Here is a 20,523-nt window from a genome sequence, read left to right as displayed (position 1 = left end):
AGTCATGAACACAATCAAGTCATACTCCAGTACAATAGGTAGAGCAAAGGGAAAGATACAGGGTGCAGCATATAGTTCTCGGCATTGTAGTGCATCAGTTCCACAGACAATGTCCGCATTGGGGTAATCAGACAGTATGCAAGCAATTGGAAGGAGTGTAGAGAATAATAATAATAATAATAATAAATTTTATTTATGGGCGCCTTTCAAGAGTCTCAAGGACACCTTACAAAAAATGAGCGTGTAGAGGAAAAACATGTAAGGGGAATGAAATAAATAGTAGAGACATGACTAGTACACAAAGTAAAGAGGGAAGTCTGATAACAGAGGGGAAGAAGCTGTTCCTGAGCCTTCAAGCTTTCAAGCTTCTGTAATTTTTGTCCAAAGGGAGAGGGTGACAGTGTATGTTGAGGTGGACTAGGCAATGGAAGGTAAGGCAAGTCAAAAATACTGACAAAACAAAGGGAGTGTGAAGAAGGGTCTCAACCCGAAACGTCACCAATTCCTTCTCTCCAGAGATACTGTCTGTCCCGCTGGGTTACTCCAGCATGTTGTGTCTATCTTCGGTGTAAACCGGCTACTGCAGATCCTTCCTACACAAAACAAAGGGAGCTTTCTGCTATCTACTGGAGCATGACCACAACCTGGTACTCAACAACTTCTCGCATCCCGTGGTCTAAATCCTGCCACCACCAAAGGGGGAAGTGAAACACTGACGACTTATTCTGCTTACTCCATAGGAAATTCTCTCCACGTGCTGGTGTTATGATCCATGTGAAAGACCGACCTTCTCTCAGCTGATGGACATGCTTGAAAAACTGCCAAAGCTGAACAGGCGACTTTCTCACCCAGGCCACTTCTGGAAATCTGCAGAGTTAGTATCCCATCATCTTCAATTTTGAAAACATGCAATGCGATGCTACAGTGTACCTGGCTTTATTTAATTGTTCATTTTTTAAATAATGCTAACTTTTAACGTCCAGCTGTGAGATTATGCTAGCCATTTTTTGTGGACTAAGCAGTTTAACTCCATCCAGGGACGCCGACAGTCCTTTCAGGTGAGGCAGTGGTTTACCTGCACCTCTATTGTGTTCCCAGTTTGGGCTCCTAAATATCGGCTAGACCAAGCGTAGACTTGGTGATCATTTGGCTGATACTTACAGTCAGTTCACCTTTGCCTACATGATCTCCCCGTTGCCAAACATTTAAACTCCATTTCCCACTCCCATACTGTCCTGGGCCTCCTCCACGGTTCGAGTGAGACCACACGCAAATTGGAGGAACAGCACCTCATATTTCGCTTGGGCAACTTACAACCCAGCGGTATGAATGTTGATTTCTCTTATTTCAAGTAACTCCTGTATTTCCAGTCTCCCCCTCCCTCCCCAACCTAGTTGTCCCACCAGTTCCACTGTTCACATCCTTGTATCCTTCTCATTGGCACATCTTCCCCAGTCAACAATGGGCCATTATCGGACTACACTCTTCCTTAGGTCATCTGTTGCCGACCCTGATTAGTTCTGACCTTTTCCCGCCTCCAGTTAATTTCTCCCCCTCTTTTCCAACCCCCCCCCCCCCCCCCCCCAGGAGATTACCACCAGTTTTAAGTATTTTTGGTTTTTCGATGAACAATTTAATCTTATTGATACTTCTTTATTCTCGCTTACAACTAAATGTTAACCTTGTTCAGTGGGTAGTTACAAGCATAAAGATGCAGAGTTACAGTACTTGGCCACAGTTAGAAAATGTACAAGGGTTGATCTCAAGTACATATACTTATTGTATTTACCTCCAGGCCATTTTCTCTTAACGGACATGTTTTTTCTGGTATTTTATCATTTGTTAATGGCTCTGGAGCATATAGATAAATAGGTTTAAATATGCTGCCTGTCCCGCTGAGTTACTCCAGCATTTTGTGTCTATCTTCGATGTAAACCAGCATCTGCAGTATTCTCCGGTGCAGATAAATAGTTTTTTTTTAATTGAGATCTCACAAAATGTAATTAACCATTTACTTCTCAGTCACATCAGTGAATCAACACCTTCACTGTCAATCAGAAGTTAAATCTACACCATAAAGTTTGTCATATGCCAAGATTATTGAAGGTGCATTTTCACTGCAAGCACACTAAAGCAGTCAAAAGTAATTGACACTGTGACATATTTCCTCATGTACAAGATAGCTTTCATTTTCCAATTATCGGTACTTCGGGGACCATTTGTCACGTGGGAGGAGGTGATGGCTTTTGTCGGCTACGAGGATAGATCAGTAGGTAGAAGAATTTTCAATAGTGAGAGTAGCTTGGCTCTTCAAGAAGTATATTTTATTTTAAACAACTTCACAATGATCAGCACATGCTGCTAGTTGAGCCATTGGGTTGCATTTGTTGAATGCACCCTGAGCCCAGTGCAACACCACAGTTTCATCAGAAAGTTTTATTGCAGTCGAGGCAACTTATTTCAATCAATCAATCAATCAATCAACCTTTATTGTCATCTTGCAAAGCAACAGTTGTACAGTGCAAAATGAGTAGACGTTTCCCAGGGAATTTTGTGATGGTTCGCCTTTTTTTGGTTCATACTGATCATCACCAATATTGACGTCAGCTCCAAAATTGTCCCATTGATGTAGCGTTTTAAAAAAATACTGCCTTCATACATTTCGGAATTGTACATTCTCCCTGTGATCTTCGAGGGTTTTTTTTTAGATCTTCAGTTTCCTCCCACACTCCAAAGACATACAGGTTTATAAATTAATTGGCTTGGTATAAATGTAAAATTGTCCCTAGTGTGTGTAGGACAGTGTTAGTGCGCGGGGATCACTGGTCGGCGCGGACTCGGTGGGCCGAAGGGCCTGTTTCCGCACTGTATCTCTCAACTAAACTCTTGGTGTGAATTGCAAATACTCAACAATGCACATCCAAGAAATTTCATTTATCATGTTACAAGCTTATCTGTATGTAATTGCTTGCGTGAATGTGATAAATGTGATTTAATACGTATTGTGTTTTTAATAACTTTCATTCTAAAAGAGAAGTTTATGCTAATACTTTTTCCTCTCTTTGTTTTGTTCATCTTTCTGCATTTCTTTTACAATTCTTGTGTGACCTCTAGTTTTTATGCTTAGTTCCTTTTGTAACTCCATGGGCATTCATCACCCTGGCCTGCTATCCTGCACCATCCTTCTACATCCGAACTTTAATTTGAAAACTTTACCATTCGCTTGTATTTATACTTTGAACACTTGTCAATATTCCTGCCGGTCTTTTAATTTATAATGCCTTTCGAATATTTGAACAATCTTGTCTAATTTGTTTTCATCCATATTCCTCATTTGATAAATGCCGGCATCAAGTCTTGCATCAGAATCCTGCTTTGTAACCTTCAGTGAATTTTTTGAAAGACTAACTCTAACCTTATGTACCTTCTGCTGTTTTTCTGTAGTGTTTCTCTCTCATAAAAAGTAGTCTTGCATTTTCTGAGTGTCATTGTTCTTATGTCAGCAGTGTATAAAATGTGGCGACTAAAAAACAGAAGTGACAATTGCTAATCTTTTTTTTTGCTTTGGGTCACCTTATGGGAGGTGCGGGAGGATGGTTTAGGAGTAATTTACTGTAGATTTCACAGTTAATATATTGCTCATAAAAATGTCGTGGTAAACTGTACAGAAAGTGGTCACCAGTGAAATGTTTTGTTGTCAGGCAGGAAAATAAAATAATTAAAGAATCAAATGGATTGTCTGCCCTCCTCTCAGGGCACAGGATAATACCATATTTGGTTTCATCGAGAGCTAAGGTTGGACTCGTTTAGAATTGTGCATTCAAGTTTGAGCAGCACGTTGCGACTGCCTGACAGCTCCAGTGACTCCAACTCTAGTATTGTCTGGGTGCTGTCTGCACATTGCCCCATAACTGCATGGTTTTCTAAAGATTACCCAACAGCCAGTAAATTGGCTGCTGTAAATTGGCCGAGTGTAGATGAGTGATAGGAAAATTGGGTGGCAAAGGGAGTTAATGGGCATGTGCGATCGAAATAAGTAAGGGAGATGGATTGCGCTGAGGGCCTGCATTGACTCTGAGCTGAATTGCTGCCATCTATGCCATTATGAAATGTACTTCATGAGGTAATGTTAACTTTGGAGGAGTTGCTGCAAGGGGACACTTGAATGAAACTGGAGCTGAAGGAATTAAACTGAATGGTTCCATTAGTGTCTTCTTGAACATAGGGAGGGTTTGGGCAGGCTATGAGCACAGGAGGAAGAGGGGTGATCTTATAGAGCTGTATAAGATTATGAGGGTAGATGCTCATAGTAGAGGAATCAAGAACCAGAGGACATTGGTTTAAGGTGAGAGCAGAAATATTTAGTCAAGAGTTAAGTATTTTACTTGGACAATAAAAGTGTCCCAGAAAGAACAATTAAATTCTTAATAGGCACCTGAGGGGCAACTTTTTCACACAGACGATGGTGGGTATATGGAATGAGCTACGAGAGGGGGATATTTGAGACAACTGCTATGACAACATTTAAAAGACATTTCGACGTACATGGGTAGGAAAGGTTTAGAGGCATATGGCCCAAACACAGGCAGATGGGACCTATAGATGGGGCATCTTGGTCGGAATGGCTAAGTTTGGCCGAAGGTTCGGTGTCCGCGATATGTGATTCCATGACTATGAGTCATTTTTAATAAGGGACTCCAGCAAATACTGAAAACTCGGAGTCAATAGTGGAAAAGAACGGCTCCAAGTAATCTTAACATTAAGGTAATGAAAGCATTACAACAATGGAAACACTATTGTTCAAGAACAATAAAATATATCCATGGCCCTTTTTCTTCAGTTCTACTTTAAATAATACATGAAATGGTTTTTATTGTGTGTACAGAATTTAGGAAGTAAATACGGAGTGTTCCTGTTTCACAAAACTGTTACTTCCACTGTTGTAAAAATCGGTTCAATGCTATAAAGGTATTAAGAAACAGTGAAGTTAAACATGTTGCTGATCAATGTATTGAAAAGCTGTAAATAAAGAACTATGAGCTGTTTGCTAAAGCCAAATCAGCATGTGACTGGTTTTAATTTGTCATCTGCAATTGGGAAATATTTTTAAATGTATTGCTGTTACATTTGGCTTCAAAGGTTTGTTTGCTCATTTCTTAACGATACACTGTGTCTCATTTAGGTTGTCATTCTGAAAAAAAGAAACTGCATCAAGTAGTGAGTAACTGCTTTCACCTTCAGATATATTAACTTCCTTCCCAGCTTCAAAATTAATTTAACATCCAATCCGTCCTTGTAACTTGTAACCTAACATTTTCTCTATCTTATTCAAATATCTATTACAGTAAATAGTTACTTGAGCAGCTTTTCACTGATCTGCAACAATCTTCTTAATGATTGCTGATAATTACTAAGCAGTCATTTTCCAATGAAAATGACGTTTTTTTGCAATATTGCAACCTGCCTGTTTATTGCATTTGACTTTTTAACTGCATAATAACAATTTAAAAAAAGCATTTTTCTATACTTACCTAAAACATTCTAATGTTATGGCAGCTTTTGTGGCCAGCTTTGTTAAACAGCAACTAGATTAAAGCAAAGTCTCTGGCCCTACTATAGGTTGTGAAACAAGGTTTTTAGCTGAAGAATATTTTAATTCATAGTCATAATTCTGATAGTCAAGATTCTGAGGGGACATGATAAGGTAGATGCTGAGAGGATGTTTTCCTTGCAGGGTAGTGGAACAAGTGTACATAGTCTTATAATATAAATTTGCCATATAAATTCGATGAGGAGGAAATCTTTTCAAAGGATGTGTGTATCTTTGGAACTTCAGGTATTCAGTCTTGAATACTGTAACCCTTGATTCTCTTATAATCTTGGATTTATTACAGGATTTGAGAACAGGCATGGCAGGAGGGTTGAAGCCAGGGTGAGATCAGCTATGGAGACACTAGGAAGTGCAGATGCCAGAATCTTGAACAAAACATCAAGTGGTGTGGGAACTCAGCGGGCCAGGCAGCATCTGGGATGTGAATGGACAGATGACGTTTTGGGTCAAGACCCTTCTTCAGACAGGGTCAGATTAGCTATGATCTTACTGCATATTGTGCAACATGGAACAGCACAGTATCGGGCCCTTCGGACCACCATGGATGTGCTAAACATGATGCCAAGAAAAATTGATCTCATCTGCCTGCACGTGATCCATATCCTTCCATTCTCTGCAAGGCCTCTCTGAAAGCCGCCAAAATACTACCCTGTTATGTTCTTGAGTTCAAAATGGCATCGCAAGTGTGCCGGGACACTATTTTAATAATAATTAAATTAGGATTAAACGAATGCTCCTGAGTTACCTAACAATTTTGCCTTGCTGTTTAAATATTTGTCGTCATACATTCCCCAGAATATGCCAAATCAATTAGGAGTCAGAGTCATACAGCAAATCAATTAGGAGTCATCGCCATACAGCCCAGCTTGCACATGCCAACAAAGATACCTCATCAACGCCCGTCCCACCTGCCTGCATTTGGTCCATAAGAGGGGATCCCCATAAGAGGGGATCTTCAAGTTGTATATTTTGTCCTGTTGCCCCGTTTTGTGCACTAAATCTAAATGTTACCATGTTTCCATGTCCTCTACTGTCCTTCAGTAAAATAGCTCAAGGTGAGCACCCTGCAGAGAAACTTTCCACCAAACGTCAGACCATGTGCATTTGACATTCCAAGTTACAAGTCCATTCCAGTGTCTGTCTGATCTCTTTTTTTCATAAGCGAACCTATTGCGTTTGTGCAAGGGCCAGATTTAATTTCAACCTTTTGGTCTATTGGGTCTGGTGTTATTCTGCTTCTAGATTTCTTTCATTTATCCACTTTTCATTTATGTGCGATAATACATTATTTCAAGACTCGCTTCTGATATAATGAGCATAAATGAATGTAGCTGCTGTGTGGAAAATGGATCAGTGGTTCAATCTCAAGGGCTCTCTTAATTCCCAGTCGTAATTTATAATGCGACCCCAAATATGATGCAGTTTTTCCAGTGACTTTGGTGTAAGATTGTGCCACAGTTGGTGATATTTAGAAATGAACTCTGTCTTCTGCCATTCTATTGCCTGCACTAATAAAGGAAATGGATGTTGGAGGCTTGCGATCTGTAATGCTTCTCTGCACAATTTGATTTATTTTATTTTAACTTTGATTAACGCTGAGTTTTCCTGTTTTTGTTTTCTTTCAGGTTGTAGCAGTTGGTGCAAAATCTGGGTCGGCCTTGCATGCATCCAAATTCTCTCCCCTGTGATACAACAACTTTGGCAATCATTTCCATCATTACATTTTCCAAAAGTAACCTTCGGAGACATCCTAATAATTAGCCCTACCCTTCCCGAGCTCCTTAGCCTCTCTGACTTTCTTTCTCTGGGCTGATGGCTTCAAAGATAACCTTGTTTGCAGAAAGCCACCATACTAATGGAATGAGCCTGGGTACTCGGATATACTTCCAACACAAAAAAAAGGTCTGCCACTGAACTGGGTTTGCTTTTACCACTGACTATACTAATGCTACACAAATGCTGAAGAAGCATACAAATTATTTGCACTGTGCTGTGTTTTATACTTTCAAGGTTGTTAATTGATTAGCCATGGTACAACAATTTATTTATAGCTTGAATGTTCTGTGGCTATTTGTAGGTTGGATGTTTTTTTTTACTCCACTCGCTTTCCCTGCAGTGATTACATTTTTTGAAAAGTATGTTAACGAGTTTATTTCTCATGTTCTCTTTCAGCGTAAATAATAGCTAAGATCTCAAGGTTTGAAAGACTTGACCCAGGGAACTCTGGAACAACCAAGCAATCAGAAGCTTTAGTATTGTTATTCTTATTAGTTCATGAGCTATCTGGCAGTGATATTATACTTGAAATTCCTCAGTTTATCAACAAAAAAAACTTGTTTTGATTCTTTTTTATTCTGCGCAGCAATTTTGATGGTGAATGAAAAGAGGAAAGGAAAGGGCTCATGAAAGAACGGAGATTAAATCAAGTGCCTGATCCATCCATCTTTGTACAACATTTGAGGGATGGGGGTGTTTATGTAAAATTTTTGAAATGCTGGAAATGTGAAATGAAAACAGAAAATCTGGAATGTTCAGTAGGTCGGGCAGCTTCTGTGGGTAAATAATCGTTTAGGCTTGTCAGAAACGGGTAAGAGGGTTAAAAACATAGTTTTAAGTAAATGCATATACGTTCACAAAAACTTTCTTGTAGTACTTTCCACACACAGGGGTATATTGATGGCACTATACTTAATGTACCTACACGTAGAAAGTCTGCACAAAAACTTCCTGTACGTAACAGAATAGCATAGTGAAATGTATTTGAAATGCTTTTCAGCGGCATTTTATCCATTGTTTTAATTAAAATTCAACCCGACTAAGGCCAGTGTGAATATGGGAATGTGCTTTCTTTAGATGCCTCCAAACCTGAAATCAATATATTTAGTGGGGTAAATTCAGAGCCAAGATGGAACTGTTACCAGAGTTTCATTGCTGAACAGTCGCCAAATGATCTTGACCATTGCAATGAAAAGATGAAGCAATATTTTGATGAGGTCTATTTAGTTAAACTTTTTTTTAGTTGATAAAGGGTTTTTAAAGATGTACATTTTAAACGTGTCCACCAAATGTTACAATGTATTATGTTGTCATGACTAGAAATGATGAGTGTATGAAAGGCATCCTGTTCAGATTCCCTTTCATCCTTTTGATTCAAACTGCAGTGAGAAATGGATTTTGTGTTCTGCATTATTAATCGATAATCTTTTTTGAACTACTTATGCCTGACCAGTTTCCGGAGGAAAGTTCCTGTAGTTTTTGTCACGTTGTGAAATGACCTTTAATTCCAGTTCAGTCCTCTTTCCTAACCACGCTAGAGCTCCTGACTTACAGCGCCAGAGACCCGGGTTCGTTCTTGACCACGGGTGCTGTCTGTACGTAGTTTGCACGTTCTCCCCGTGACCTGCATGGGTTTTCTCCGAGATCTTTGACTTCCTCCCACACTCCAAAGTCCTACAGGTTTGTAGGTTAATTGGCTTGGTATAAATGATAAATTGTCCCTAGTGTGTGTAGGGTAGTGTTAATGTGTGGAGAACGCTGGTCGGCGCTGACTCGGTGGGCCGAAGGGCCTGTATGCGTGCAGTATCTCTAAACTAAACTAAATTAAACTGAACTTGCTAGTGAAAGGATAGAGGCTTGAGAAATTCTGGTGTGTACGTTTTACATAACCCACACAAGCACAAGGTTGCATGAATTCTGAGCTCTTGATTCTGAGTTATCACATCATAAAGCTCCACATCCTATAATTTAAACCCTTTCGTATTTATTGCGTACACAAGGTTGCATCCAAAAAGTCTGCATTTGATTCCAATATCCAGGGAAAGCCATGCAGTAACTGAGTCCTGTATCCTGAGGTCAAGTTTGATGCTGATGACTAATCTATAAATAAAACCGTGTTCTGTGAGTGTTTACATATAAACCAAATTCTTTCTAATGTGAAACCAGTATCAGAGGTACAGGTGTCAGAGGTTATGGTGGGAAAAGGTAGGAGAATGGGGTTAGGAGGGAGAGATAGATCAGCCACGATTGAATGGTGGAGTAGACTTGATGGGCCAAATGGCCTAATTCTGCTCCTATTCCTTATGACCTAAGCCGACAATTGTTTGAATAATATTTTTCAACAGCTTTGAACTACAAAACTGATAATTAGAAAAGAGTATTTTAAACTACTAATTTACCATGAAGACCACAGATTCTCGCATTTAAGTTCTCGCTGGTTGGCATAAATCTTTTGGTTGGGATTTGCTTTGAAATGTGTGTGTAACTGAGATGAACAATGTTTCATAATAATTCAGATTTTGTGTGGTGAATGCTATTCTTACCCTGTCTGTGAGATCTACATTCGACCTTTGAGATTAGGACTGTTGTTCCCAACCACTGTAAATGGAGCCTTTTTTAACCTTGCAATTCACTTTACACAGTGAGGTGAATTTGTTCAAAATACAAAGCAATTCCTTCTTTCTAACCTTCCATGGATTAGAGCGAATAACTACAAAGATGCAATTCAACAGGGCTTGAAAAAAATGGAAGTATCTGCATTAAATCAAACTCTTGAACAGCTCAACATGCGGTACCATCCATTAATAGCATATTTTTAATGTGTTATGAATTGGAAAATTTAGTACGATGTACAAAATGGTAGTGTGCAGCCATGTATAAATTAGTTCAGCTTAGTTTATTGTCACGTCAGGTGCAGTGAAAATCTTTCGTTGCGTGCTATCCAGTCAGCAGAAAGCCAATACATGATTGCAAAGGTATTGTTTAGGGCCTCTTCTTTGTTCATTCATCATATTATCACACCATCAAAGTCAAATCTGATTATTGGCCATACCATCCCAGGATAGCTGGAATTATAGTTTGATGCAAATGATGAAATCAGTTTAACAAGTGTCATAAATAAACCAACATTAAACATTCTAGTTAGTCAACCACTGCCAAAGAGAAATGGCAGATTTGACATTCATCACAGGCCGAAGTAATTCCTACAAACATGAGGAAGATACCCTGAGCACGTAGTAAAAATTACAGATTCCGGCAAATCTTTTTGTTGGATTTCAGCTCCCTTTAGAAAAGAGTAAAGTAAAATAAACGCACCACTTGATACTTGCTGGCACACTTGTTGCCTGGTTTGCAGCGATGAGTCTGTGCATTTGATGCATGGTTTGCGGTCATGTCTGTGCATTTGTTTACAGCTGGGTCACCTTTCCACTTGTGCCTTGATATGTAAAAGTCAAATGACACCATTACATTGCTGCTCATGCCTCTGTCACTCCCTCCACCTTATCCACAACACACTAAAAACTGTCGTCTTGCAAGTCGGGTCTCTGTATACAGGTCCACAACCAATTTTCCGGCAACTGGTGGTCTGGCCACTCCTCTTTAATCGTGACAAAATCCCCCCCATCTAAAGCCAGTATTGATGACTGTGGAGATATTTGTTGCATTGTGCTGATAGGTTGGGCAAGTTATCACTTGGTATTCTTTCTTCTAGTGAGGCAGCACAGTGGTGCAGCGGTAGAATTGCTGCCTTACAGCACCAGAGACCCAGGATCGATGATGACTCTGGGTGCTGTCTGTCCGTTCTCAACGTGACCGTGTGGGTTTGCTCTGAGTGCTATGGTTTTTCCCACAAAGACGTACAGGTTTGAAGGTTAATTGGCTTTGGTAGAATCAAAAATTGTTTCTGGTGTGTAGGATAGTTCTAGTGTACGGGTGATCGATGGTCGCTGCAGACTCAGTGGGCCGACGGGCCTGTTTCCCCGCTGTATCTCTAAAGTATGACACAGAAATCAAAGAGAGAAATGTGTAAAATATATGAATGATACCAATCGATGCTATTGAGTTCTGATGGTTTAGCATGTCCACCCGGCTGTGGTGAATTGAGATGTTGTAGGTTGTGAGTTGGCGTGGGAGAATTGAGACGATTGTTGAAGAAAGGAAAATAGTGGAAGGAGGTTTGGTGAGAAATTTTAAATCAAGAGATCAAGGGAAGTAATAAAAACCATATGGGACTTTGAGTGTTTGGATATTGGACATGGTATCATGATTTATTTGACGAATCAAAAGCTTTGAAATTCAGTGGTTTACAGCTAGGACAGATAAACCATTCTTCTTCATCATGGAGTTTTATTTGCAGTTAAACAATTCCAGTTTCTGCAGCTCCCAGTTTTAGCGTGGTGTCATTTCAATTAATAAGATCTTGTAGTCCCCGAAGAAAGAATGCAGGATTAGTAAAGATCTGTTTTCATTGTCAGATGTCTACCTTTTCCATTTCTCTGTCTAGGATGCCACGCATTTAAATATAACCGTGAACATCAACCTTCTGAATTTTGTAGTCGGCAGGGCAGTACTCTGCATGTCGCCAATTTGGACAATTTTACTTTTTTATCAAGCCAATTAACCTACAAACCTGTACGTCTTTGGAGTGTGGGAGGAAACCAAAGTTCTTGGAGAAAACCCACGCAGATCACGGGGAGAACGTACAAACTCCATACAGACAGCACCCGTAGTCGGGATCGAACCCGGGTCTCTGGCGCTGCATTTTGCTGTAAGGCAGCAACTCTATCGCTGTGCCACCGTGACTGCCCATATAAACATCAGGATTGAGGCAAATCAAGTTTATAGTCAGCACCTTCATAAACCTTATAAATATTTCATGGAGCGGGCTGCCCGAGGAAGTGGCAGTGGTAGATACACATTGACATTGAAAGGACACTTGGACAGGTACATAGATAGAAACGGTTCGGAGGGATATGGGTCAGGCACAGGCAAGTAGAGTTAGCTCAGTTGGCAAGTTGTAGCATTGATGAGTTGGGCTGCAGGGCCTGTTTCCACGCTGTATGTACTCAGTGGTAGTTTACTTATCGTCACGTGTACCGCGGTACAGTGAAAAGCTTTTTTGTTGCGTGCTATCCAGTCAGTGAAAAGAATATGCGCGATTACAATCAAGCCATCCACAGTGTACAGATAACAAATGCTGCTGTTGGAGTAGAGGTTTAAAAGAGAGGAGTGATTGCAATGAATGATTGTAGATCTGCTTCTGGGACCCGCATGCAGAGAGTCGACTGGCTTGGGCACTGTCTTGTTCGGTCTATGATTCCAGGAAACAACAAATTGACAGGTAGTCAAAAATGCTGGAGAAACTCAGCGGGTGAGGCAGCATCTACGGAGCGAGAGAAATAGGCAATGTTTCGTGTCGAGATCCTTCTTCAGTCTGAAGGACCTTCCATCAAACGTCTCCCGGGATAACGAGCTGGTGATTTTTTTCCCTCTATTGGTTTAATCATAGTGCAACTCCACCATATGAGTTTCTTCGTTACAAATTTAAAAAAATATATATATTTTATTAATGTGCTGGTAACTTTAATTGAACTTGCATGCTACTTCCAGAGGTCTAAAAGTCAGTGATCCCATGAAACAACAATTGAGAGGTTTTTAGAAAAAAGCAGCAACATTTAATTGAAATTATGTTTATAATTTGCAACGAGTTTTATGCCTGGAATAATCTATTCATAAACAGCGTGTCTACCAATGTGATTCAGAGGTTCTCTCAGTTACACATGCAGGGTGTCTTTGTTTTGTTTTGTGACGGTTGTGGATGTATTTCCTTCAGCGACTGTTTATGTGTTTTGCATCTGACGCAGAATGTAATGGGGATATGTTACGGAGGCACAGAATTGTATTGAAACAGAATAGCTTGGTAAACCGCTGGGTTCACTGCAATCTTCAATTTGTGTTAGGAATGTAAATTACATTTTATATTGACTTCTGAAGCATGGTGTAGCATTTTGGTACTTCACAAATTCTGTACATGGTTTCTCTGCTTTTTTTTTTAAAAGAGTGTTTCAGTAATTTATTGGTGGCTTGAACTTTAAGGATAGGTGTTGGATTTGTTGCACCTCGGTGCTCTTTAAATATAACGCTTCCATTGAAAACAAACCCTGTGATAGTGGAAAGCACCATTCTCAATAAGTGGTGCCTCTTTTTTTTTAATTTTATAAGATGGTTCTGCAAAAAGGGGGTGGATAGAACACATTTTCACTCCAGAAAACAAATTAAAATGTGAAAAATGGCTGTGCTGTTTGTAGAATATTACAACAGTAGTTAAAATGCAAGATTGTCTGTAAATGGTGGCTAGTAAAAGTACTCTTTTGTGTAAGCAACTTAATTAGATTTGAATGTGATGTAAATTTGTACATAAAATTATATTTTCTATAAACTGGGTTTGTCTTCCAGGAAACTGTAATTAATTTATGAAAATCTGTTAGTATTAACCAAGGTCTATGTTTAGTTATGCAACTCGAGAATCTTGGTATGCTGGATGAATTCTGTATCAGACGTGTAGGTTTTTGTTCAATGTCTTAATGCTCACAATAAAAATTTCCATTGAACAATTGCCTTGTGTTTTGTAATGTATTATACATCACTATGTATTATTATTCATATTTCTGTGTTGCGTGGTAGTCTAATGTGGCAGATGTGAGGGTGAAGCAAATTATCCACCAACATTCACTTCGAATTGATTGGGTTTACAAGAATGATCCCAGGAATGAGTGGGTTAACATATGATGAGCGTTTGTCGGCACTGCGCCTGTGCTCACTGGAGTTTAGAAGAATGAGGGGGGACCTCATTGAAACATACAGAATAGTGAAAGGCTTGTATAGAGTGGATGCGAAGAGGATGTTTCCTCTAGTGGGAGTGTCTAGGACTAGAGGTCATGGCCTCAGAAATAAAGGACGTTCTTTTAGGAAGGGGATGATGAGAAATGTCTTTAGTCAGAGGGTGGTGAATCTGTGGAATTCTTTGCCCCAGAAGGATGTGGAGGCCAAGTCAGTGGATATTTTTATGGCAGAGATAGATAGATTATTGATTAGTACAGGTGTCCGAGGTTATGGGGAGAAGGCAGGAGAATGGGTTTAGGAGGGAGAGATAGATCAGCCATGATTGAATGGTGGAGTAGACTTGATGGGCCGAATGACCTAATTCTACTCCTATTCCTTATGATTGTTTAAATAGCATTGTATTTCTAAGAGTAGGAAGTTTTGCTGTCCTTTAACAATGGAATTTAGCTTCTGCTTTCCAACAAACAAGTCAAAAGTTTTATTTAGTTTAAAGATACAGCATGGAAACAGGCCCTTCTGCCCACTGAGTCCATGTCAACCATCAATCGCCCGTTTACAACAGTTCAATGATATCCCACTTTCGCATCCGCTCCCACCACATGAGGGGCAATTAACCTACAAACCTGGACTCCTTTTTGATGTGGGAGGAAATCGGAGCACCTGGAGGAGACCCAAGTGGTCACGGGGAGAACGTGCAAACTCCACACAGATAGCACCTGAGGTGAGGATTAACCCCCGGGTCTCTGGTACTGTGTTGTTCTCTGGCTGGGGCACCTGGTGTGAGATGCTGCACTGACTGAACGCTTGGAACTTCTCTTCATGTTAATATAAAATGCAGTTTTAATTTGTGGGGCGTGCAAGACTGACAAATATTGTTTTCCCTGTAATTCGTGAAGATGGATAATGCAGATGAGAGTAATGCCTGTCCATATTTCCCATTCCATTCATATAGGAGCCACACACCATGCTTTCAGACCAGTTTCCTCTTGCGACAGGAGCTGCCTTGACAAGCAATGGATTCATCCAGATTTGTGACAGCACGGTGGTGCTGTAATCAGTCACTGCTTCATTGCTCCAGAAATCCTGGTTCAATCCTGATCTTGGGTCCCGTCCATGCAAACGTATCTCATTCTCCCAAAGCCGCATGGACCCCTCTCCCAGGTAAAATATAGCGAGGAAACGGGCCCTTCGGCCCACCGAGTCCACGCCGACTGGCGATCACCCCGCACACTAACACTATCCTACACACAATGGACAATTTATAATTTTATCAAAGCCAATTAACCTACAAACCTGTCAGTCTTTGGAATGTGGGAGGAAACTGGAGCACCTGGAGAAAACCCACGCAGTTACAAGAAAACGTACAAACTCCGTACAGACAGCACCCATAGTCAGGATCGAACCTGGGTTTGTTGTGCTGTAAGGCAGCAACACTACTGCTGTGCCACCGTGCTGCCCTCAATACTTTAACTCCCTGGAACATGCTAAAGACTTGCAGGCTATAGATAAATTGTCTAATGTAACTTGCCTCTAGTGTAGATGATGGCAGGAAAATCAGGGGGATGAGGATGGCTGGAGGAAGGGTGGGAGAGTTGTTGGACATGTGAGAAATTAGTAGGACTTGCCCTGAGAGTTATAGACTCAATAGCCTGAATGATATCCTATGTGGTAAGGGGATATAGTTTAGGTTTATTATTGACAAGTGTACCAAGATATCTTTAGTTAACTAGCGTGTAGTAAAGTTGCAACATCTATATATTCTGTGCTCCCCAACCCACGAAGGCAAGCATGCTCTATTAGTATTGCCACTCTCGGGGAAGTATGAACTTGGACCCCTCTGTTCTAGAATGCCATTGAATCTTAATTATTTAATGCTCTTAAAGATGCCACCATTTTTCGTGATGTTTTTTATTCCTCTCCACTGCTGCACCTTTGATTCCCAAAACAAACCTTGCTGAGGTGTAGGAATGCTTCAAATGTGTTACTTTAGCATCTGGGATACAGTACAACATTAAATTGAACAATGTGGACCAGAAGATTACATTTTAAGGACACCGTGGGAACAGGTGAGCTATCCAGAGCAATTTTCTTGATGCAGCTCTATAATAGACAATAGGTTCAGCCCTTCAAGCCAGCACTGCCATTCTCTGTGATCATGGCTGATCATCCACAATCAGTACCCCGTTCCTTGCTTCTCCTCTTATACCTTGACTCCGCTATCTTTAACAGCTCTATCTAAATAAGACTTTGGTTAGGCTGCATTTGGAACATCGCATGCAATTCTGGCCACCACATCACAGGAAGAATGTGGAGGCTTTGGAGAGGGTGCAGAAGAGATTTACCAGAATGCAGTCTGGATTAGAGGTTACCAGCTACAAGAAGAGTTCGGAGGATTGTTTTCTCTGGAACGTCACTAGTTAAGGGGAGATCTGACAGAGGTATAAATTACAGAAGCATGGATAGAAGAGACGGTCGGAAGCTTTTATTTCAGGGTGGGAATTTCAAAGACTAGAGGGCATAGTTTTAAGATGAGAGGGGTAATACCTTTAAACAGGGTGGTTCCTGGAACGTGCTGCCAAGGGTGGTGGAAGCAGAAACGATAGTGACATTTAAGAGACATTAGGACACATGGATATGCTGAGAATGGAGGGATATGGATTACATGCAGTGTTTATTTTGGCATCATGTTTGGCACAGATATTGTGGGTCAGAGGGCCCATTCCTGTGCTGTACTGTAATATGTTCTATGTTTAACTAAAGAAGTTGACGACTTTAACATTACTGTATAAATCAGATGTTTGATTGGGAAATTAAGCACATAACCATTCTCGGAATATGAATTGAATTCTCATAATTGAAGTGCAATATTCTGTGTGATGAAAACACTTCATCTGTTCCAAAGAACACACACACACACACAAACACACAGGACAATTTTACATCTTTGGAGTGTGGGAGGAAACCGAAGAACTCTGAGAAAACCCACGCAGGTCACAAGGAGATCGTGGAAACTGCACAGACAAGCACCCATAGTCAGGATTGAACACAGGTCTCTGGCGCTGTAAGGCAGTAGCTCTATTGCTACACCACTGTGCCCCCCCCCCCCCCCCCCCCCCCCCCTGAAGTACACTTCCTTGAAGTTTTAGTTTAGTTTATTGTCGTGTGTACCGAGGTACAGGGCAAAGCTTTTCCAGTCAGCAGGAAGGCAATACATGATTACAATGGAGACATTTTACAGTGTATAGATACATGATAAGGGAATATTGTTTAGGACAAGGTAAAGCCAGAAAAGTCTGATCAAGGATAGTCCGGGCGTCACCAAAGTAGTTCAGCACTGCTCTCTGGTTGTGGTAGGATGATTCAGTTGCCTGATAACAATATTCAGTGTGATGAAAGCATTTCATCTGTACCAAAGGGCAGTCAGTCACATAATTTAGCTCGAGCAGTGATGAAGAAGCCATAACATATTTCCAAGTCAGGATGGACAGAGCTATTAGGGGAGAGGGGGAATGCTTAATGGAGATGTGCGGGACAATTTTTTTTACACAGTGGTGGGGGCGATATGATAGCGGCATTTTAAGAGGCTTTTATACAGGCACGTGGAAGTGCAGAGAATAGAGGGATATGGATCATGTACAGACAGCTGAGAATCATATTGGCCATTTAGGACTGAGATGAACTCTGTAAATCTGTGGAATTCTCTGCCACAGAAGGCAGTGGAGGCCAATTCACTGGATGTTTTCAAGAGAGTTAGATTTAGCTCTTTGGGCTAACTGAATCAGGGGATATGGGGAGAAAGCAGGAACGGGTTACTGATTTTGGATGATCAGCCATGTTCATGTTGAATGGCGGTGCTGGCTCGAAGGGCCGAATGGCCTCCTCCTGCACCTATTGTCTGTGTTCTGCACAAATATTGTGGGCTAAAGGACCTGTTCCTATATTGTACTATTCTGCCTTTTATGGTAAGTAATGTGAAGAGATGTGAAGAGAAAACATTTGTTTTGACCCCACCCCACTGCATCTCCTGCCTGTCATGCTCCTTGGTCTTCTTATCCAGTTCACATCACAAGATTAAAAATTGTTCAGCCAGAGCTGAACACACTTCTCGGCATCTGCATACAATGGCGTCTTGTGCTTCTTGTGCGTGGTGGTGGAAAGATTGATGGAAACAGGGCCGCGACGTGAGCACTCTTTCCTTGACCCCACCCTGCTTGGGTTGAGAGGTTGAGAGTTAGCATGGTGCTGCAGTGCAGCCACACAGCTGCATCACTCCACCTCACTCTAAACCAGTGGTTCCCAACGTGGGGCGTACGCCCCACAGGGGGGCAATTTGATTTTTAAGGGGGGCATCGGGTAAACATATGTAGTTTATGTTTCAGATGTTATTTTGAGTAAATTCCATTTTCTGAGAATGATTTCTTTGTCTGCTCGTGCTAAAATATGGGGGGTGGGGGACATCAGGATTTTAGAGGTGATTAGGTGGGGCATGGCCAAAAAAAGGTTGGGAACCACTGCTCTAAACCCTCTTCCTCTTGCAGGTTTTTTTTAAGAACTTGCTTGATTACTGGTAATAAAAGAACTTTATTGATTACTGGTAATAAAAGAACTTTATTACTGATGCAGAAATTCTGTGCCTGAAACTTTGTGTTACACAACTGTAATTTTAATGCGTCACAATTATTATTGTGTGGGCCTGAGCTACAGGGAGGGGTAGAGCAGGCTAGGACTTTGTTCCTTGGAGAGCAGGAGGATGATGTGGGATCTTACTGAGGTGTATAACATTACGGGGGGGAATAGATAAGGTGAATGCTCAGTCTCTTGCCCAGGGTCGGGGGAATCAAGAGTCAGGCGACATAGGTTTAAGGTGAGAGGGGGAAGAGTCAACAGGAACCTGAGGGGCTACTTTATCCCCCTCTCCCCTAATAGCTCTGTCCATCCTGACTTGGAAATATGTTATGGCTTCTTCATCACTGCTCGAGCTTAATTATGTGACTGACTGCCCTTTGGTACAAATGAAATGCTTTCATCACACAGAATACTGTTTTCAGGCAACTGAATCATCCACAACCAGAGAGCAGTGCGGTACTGCTATCTACCTCTTTGATGATCATCGGATTATCCTTGATCAGACTTTGCTGGCTTTACCCTAAACACTATTCCCTTATCATGTATCTATACACTGTAAAATGTCTCCATTGTAATCATGTATTGCCTTCCTGCTGACTGGATAAACATGCAACAAAGGCATTGCACTGCACCTCGGTAAAGTTGCCCCTCAGGTTCCTCAAAGTGTGGTGGGTGTGTGGAAAGAGCTGCCAGAGGAGCTAGTTGGGTGAAGGACTATAACAACATTTAAAAGACATGGATAGGAAAAGTTTAGAGGGATTTGGGCCAAACACGGGCAGGTGGGACTTAGTGTGGATTGGGGTAATGTTGGCTGGAGAGGGTATCTGGACCGTCGAGAGTGAGGAAGGCTGTCGAAAACGAAGTGGGGGTCCTGTTCAGTGGGGTGAGGGTGGGGTAGGGGGGGGGGGGGGGGGGGAGAAACAGGCAGTAGACAGGACAGTTCAGTGAACTTTTTTAACTTTGTCGGCACCAGTAACGTGGCGACTCTCGTGTACTGCCTCGGTGCGGTCTGCTGTATGATTTTACTGGGTTGTGTGCAGTTCATTGTCCCTGGGTAGATGTGACAATAAAGAATAATTGAGTCATGAGTTTGGACAGGAAGGTCTGTTGCCGTGCTGGGTGACTAATCTGCTACTCTGGCATGGAAAGGGAACAATTTATCCGGTTCACGGTTTCCACAAGCACTGGCCTTGGATTGAGGATGCTTTGCTTCCTCTGGGTTCTGGGGTGATTGGTGACACTAGCGAGGAGCTACACTGACTCTGCGGTGGGTGGGTGACTAGATGTGTGGGTGGGTGGGTGGTTTGGGATCAGATGCTCCTGCATGTTGAGCTGGGCTACCCAGTCTCCTTGTACACTTCAAACACAAGGAACGTCTGCACCAGGCACTGGTTGGCCAGGCCGCTTGCGGCAAGCAGGCCCGGCACACCGCTGCGGTCTCCAGCAGGGCCGGGAAACCACCCGAAGACTCGTTGGTCGGCGGGACCTCTTTAGTCCAGAGGGTGGTGAATCTGTGGAATTCATTGCCACAGAAGGCTGTGGAGGCCAAGTCGATGGATGTTTTTAAGGCAGAGATAGATAGATTCTTGATTAGTACGGGTGTCAGGGGTTATGGGGAGAAGGCAGAAGAATGGGGTTGAAAGGGAAAGATTGATCAGCCATGATTA

General features: G+C 41.6%; 1 protein-coding gene across 10 annotated transcripts in view; it reads left to right on the top strand.

The window, feature by feature from the left end:
* The window catches only part of ksr1 (kinase suppressor of ras 1), a 156,109-nt gene extending 147,056 nt beyond the window's left edge, over positions 1 to 9,053 (top strand). For 7 of the 10 annotated variants that reach the window (XM_033045679.1, XM_033045678.1, XM_033045674.1 and 4 more), the window contains one exon: positions 741 to 2,637. In XM_033045679.1, the coding sequence (XP_032901570.1) occupies positions 741 to 902 (162 nt within the window). In that variant the 3' untranslated portion in view covers positions 903 to 2,637. Of the gene's footprint in view, positions 1 to 740; positions 2,638 to 5,182; positions 5,218 to 7,236; positions 7,502 to 7,783 lie in introns of those variants that run through there. The other 3 variants (XM_033045676.1, XM_033045675.1, XM_033045677.1) reach the window with 3 other exon arrangements.
* Positions 9,054 to 20,523: the final 11,470 nt, after the last annotated feature.

This window comes from Amblyraja radiata, chromosome 28, assembly GCF_010909765.2.
Source record: "Amblyraja radiata isolate CabotCenter1 chromosome 28, sAmbRad1.1.pri, whole genome shotgun sequence".
Classification (NCBI taxonomy): domain Eukaryota; kingdom Metazoa; phylum Chordata; class Chondrichthyes; order Rajiformes; family Rajidae; genus Amblyraja; species Amblyraja radiata.
This window is presented reverse-complemented; position numbering and strand designations above follow the sequence as displayed.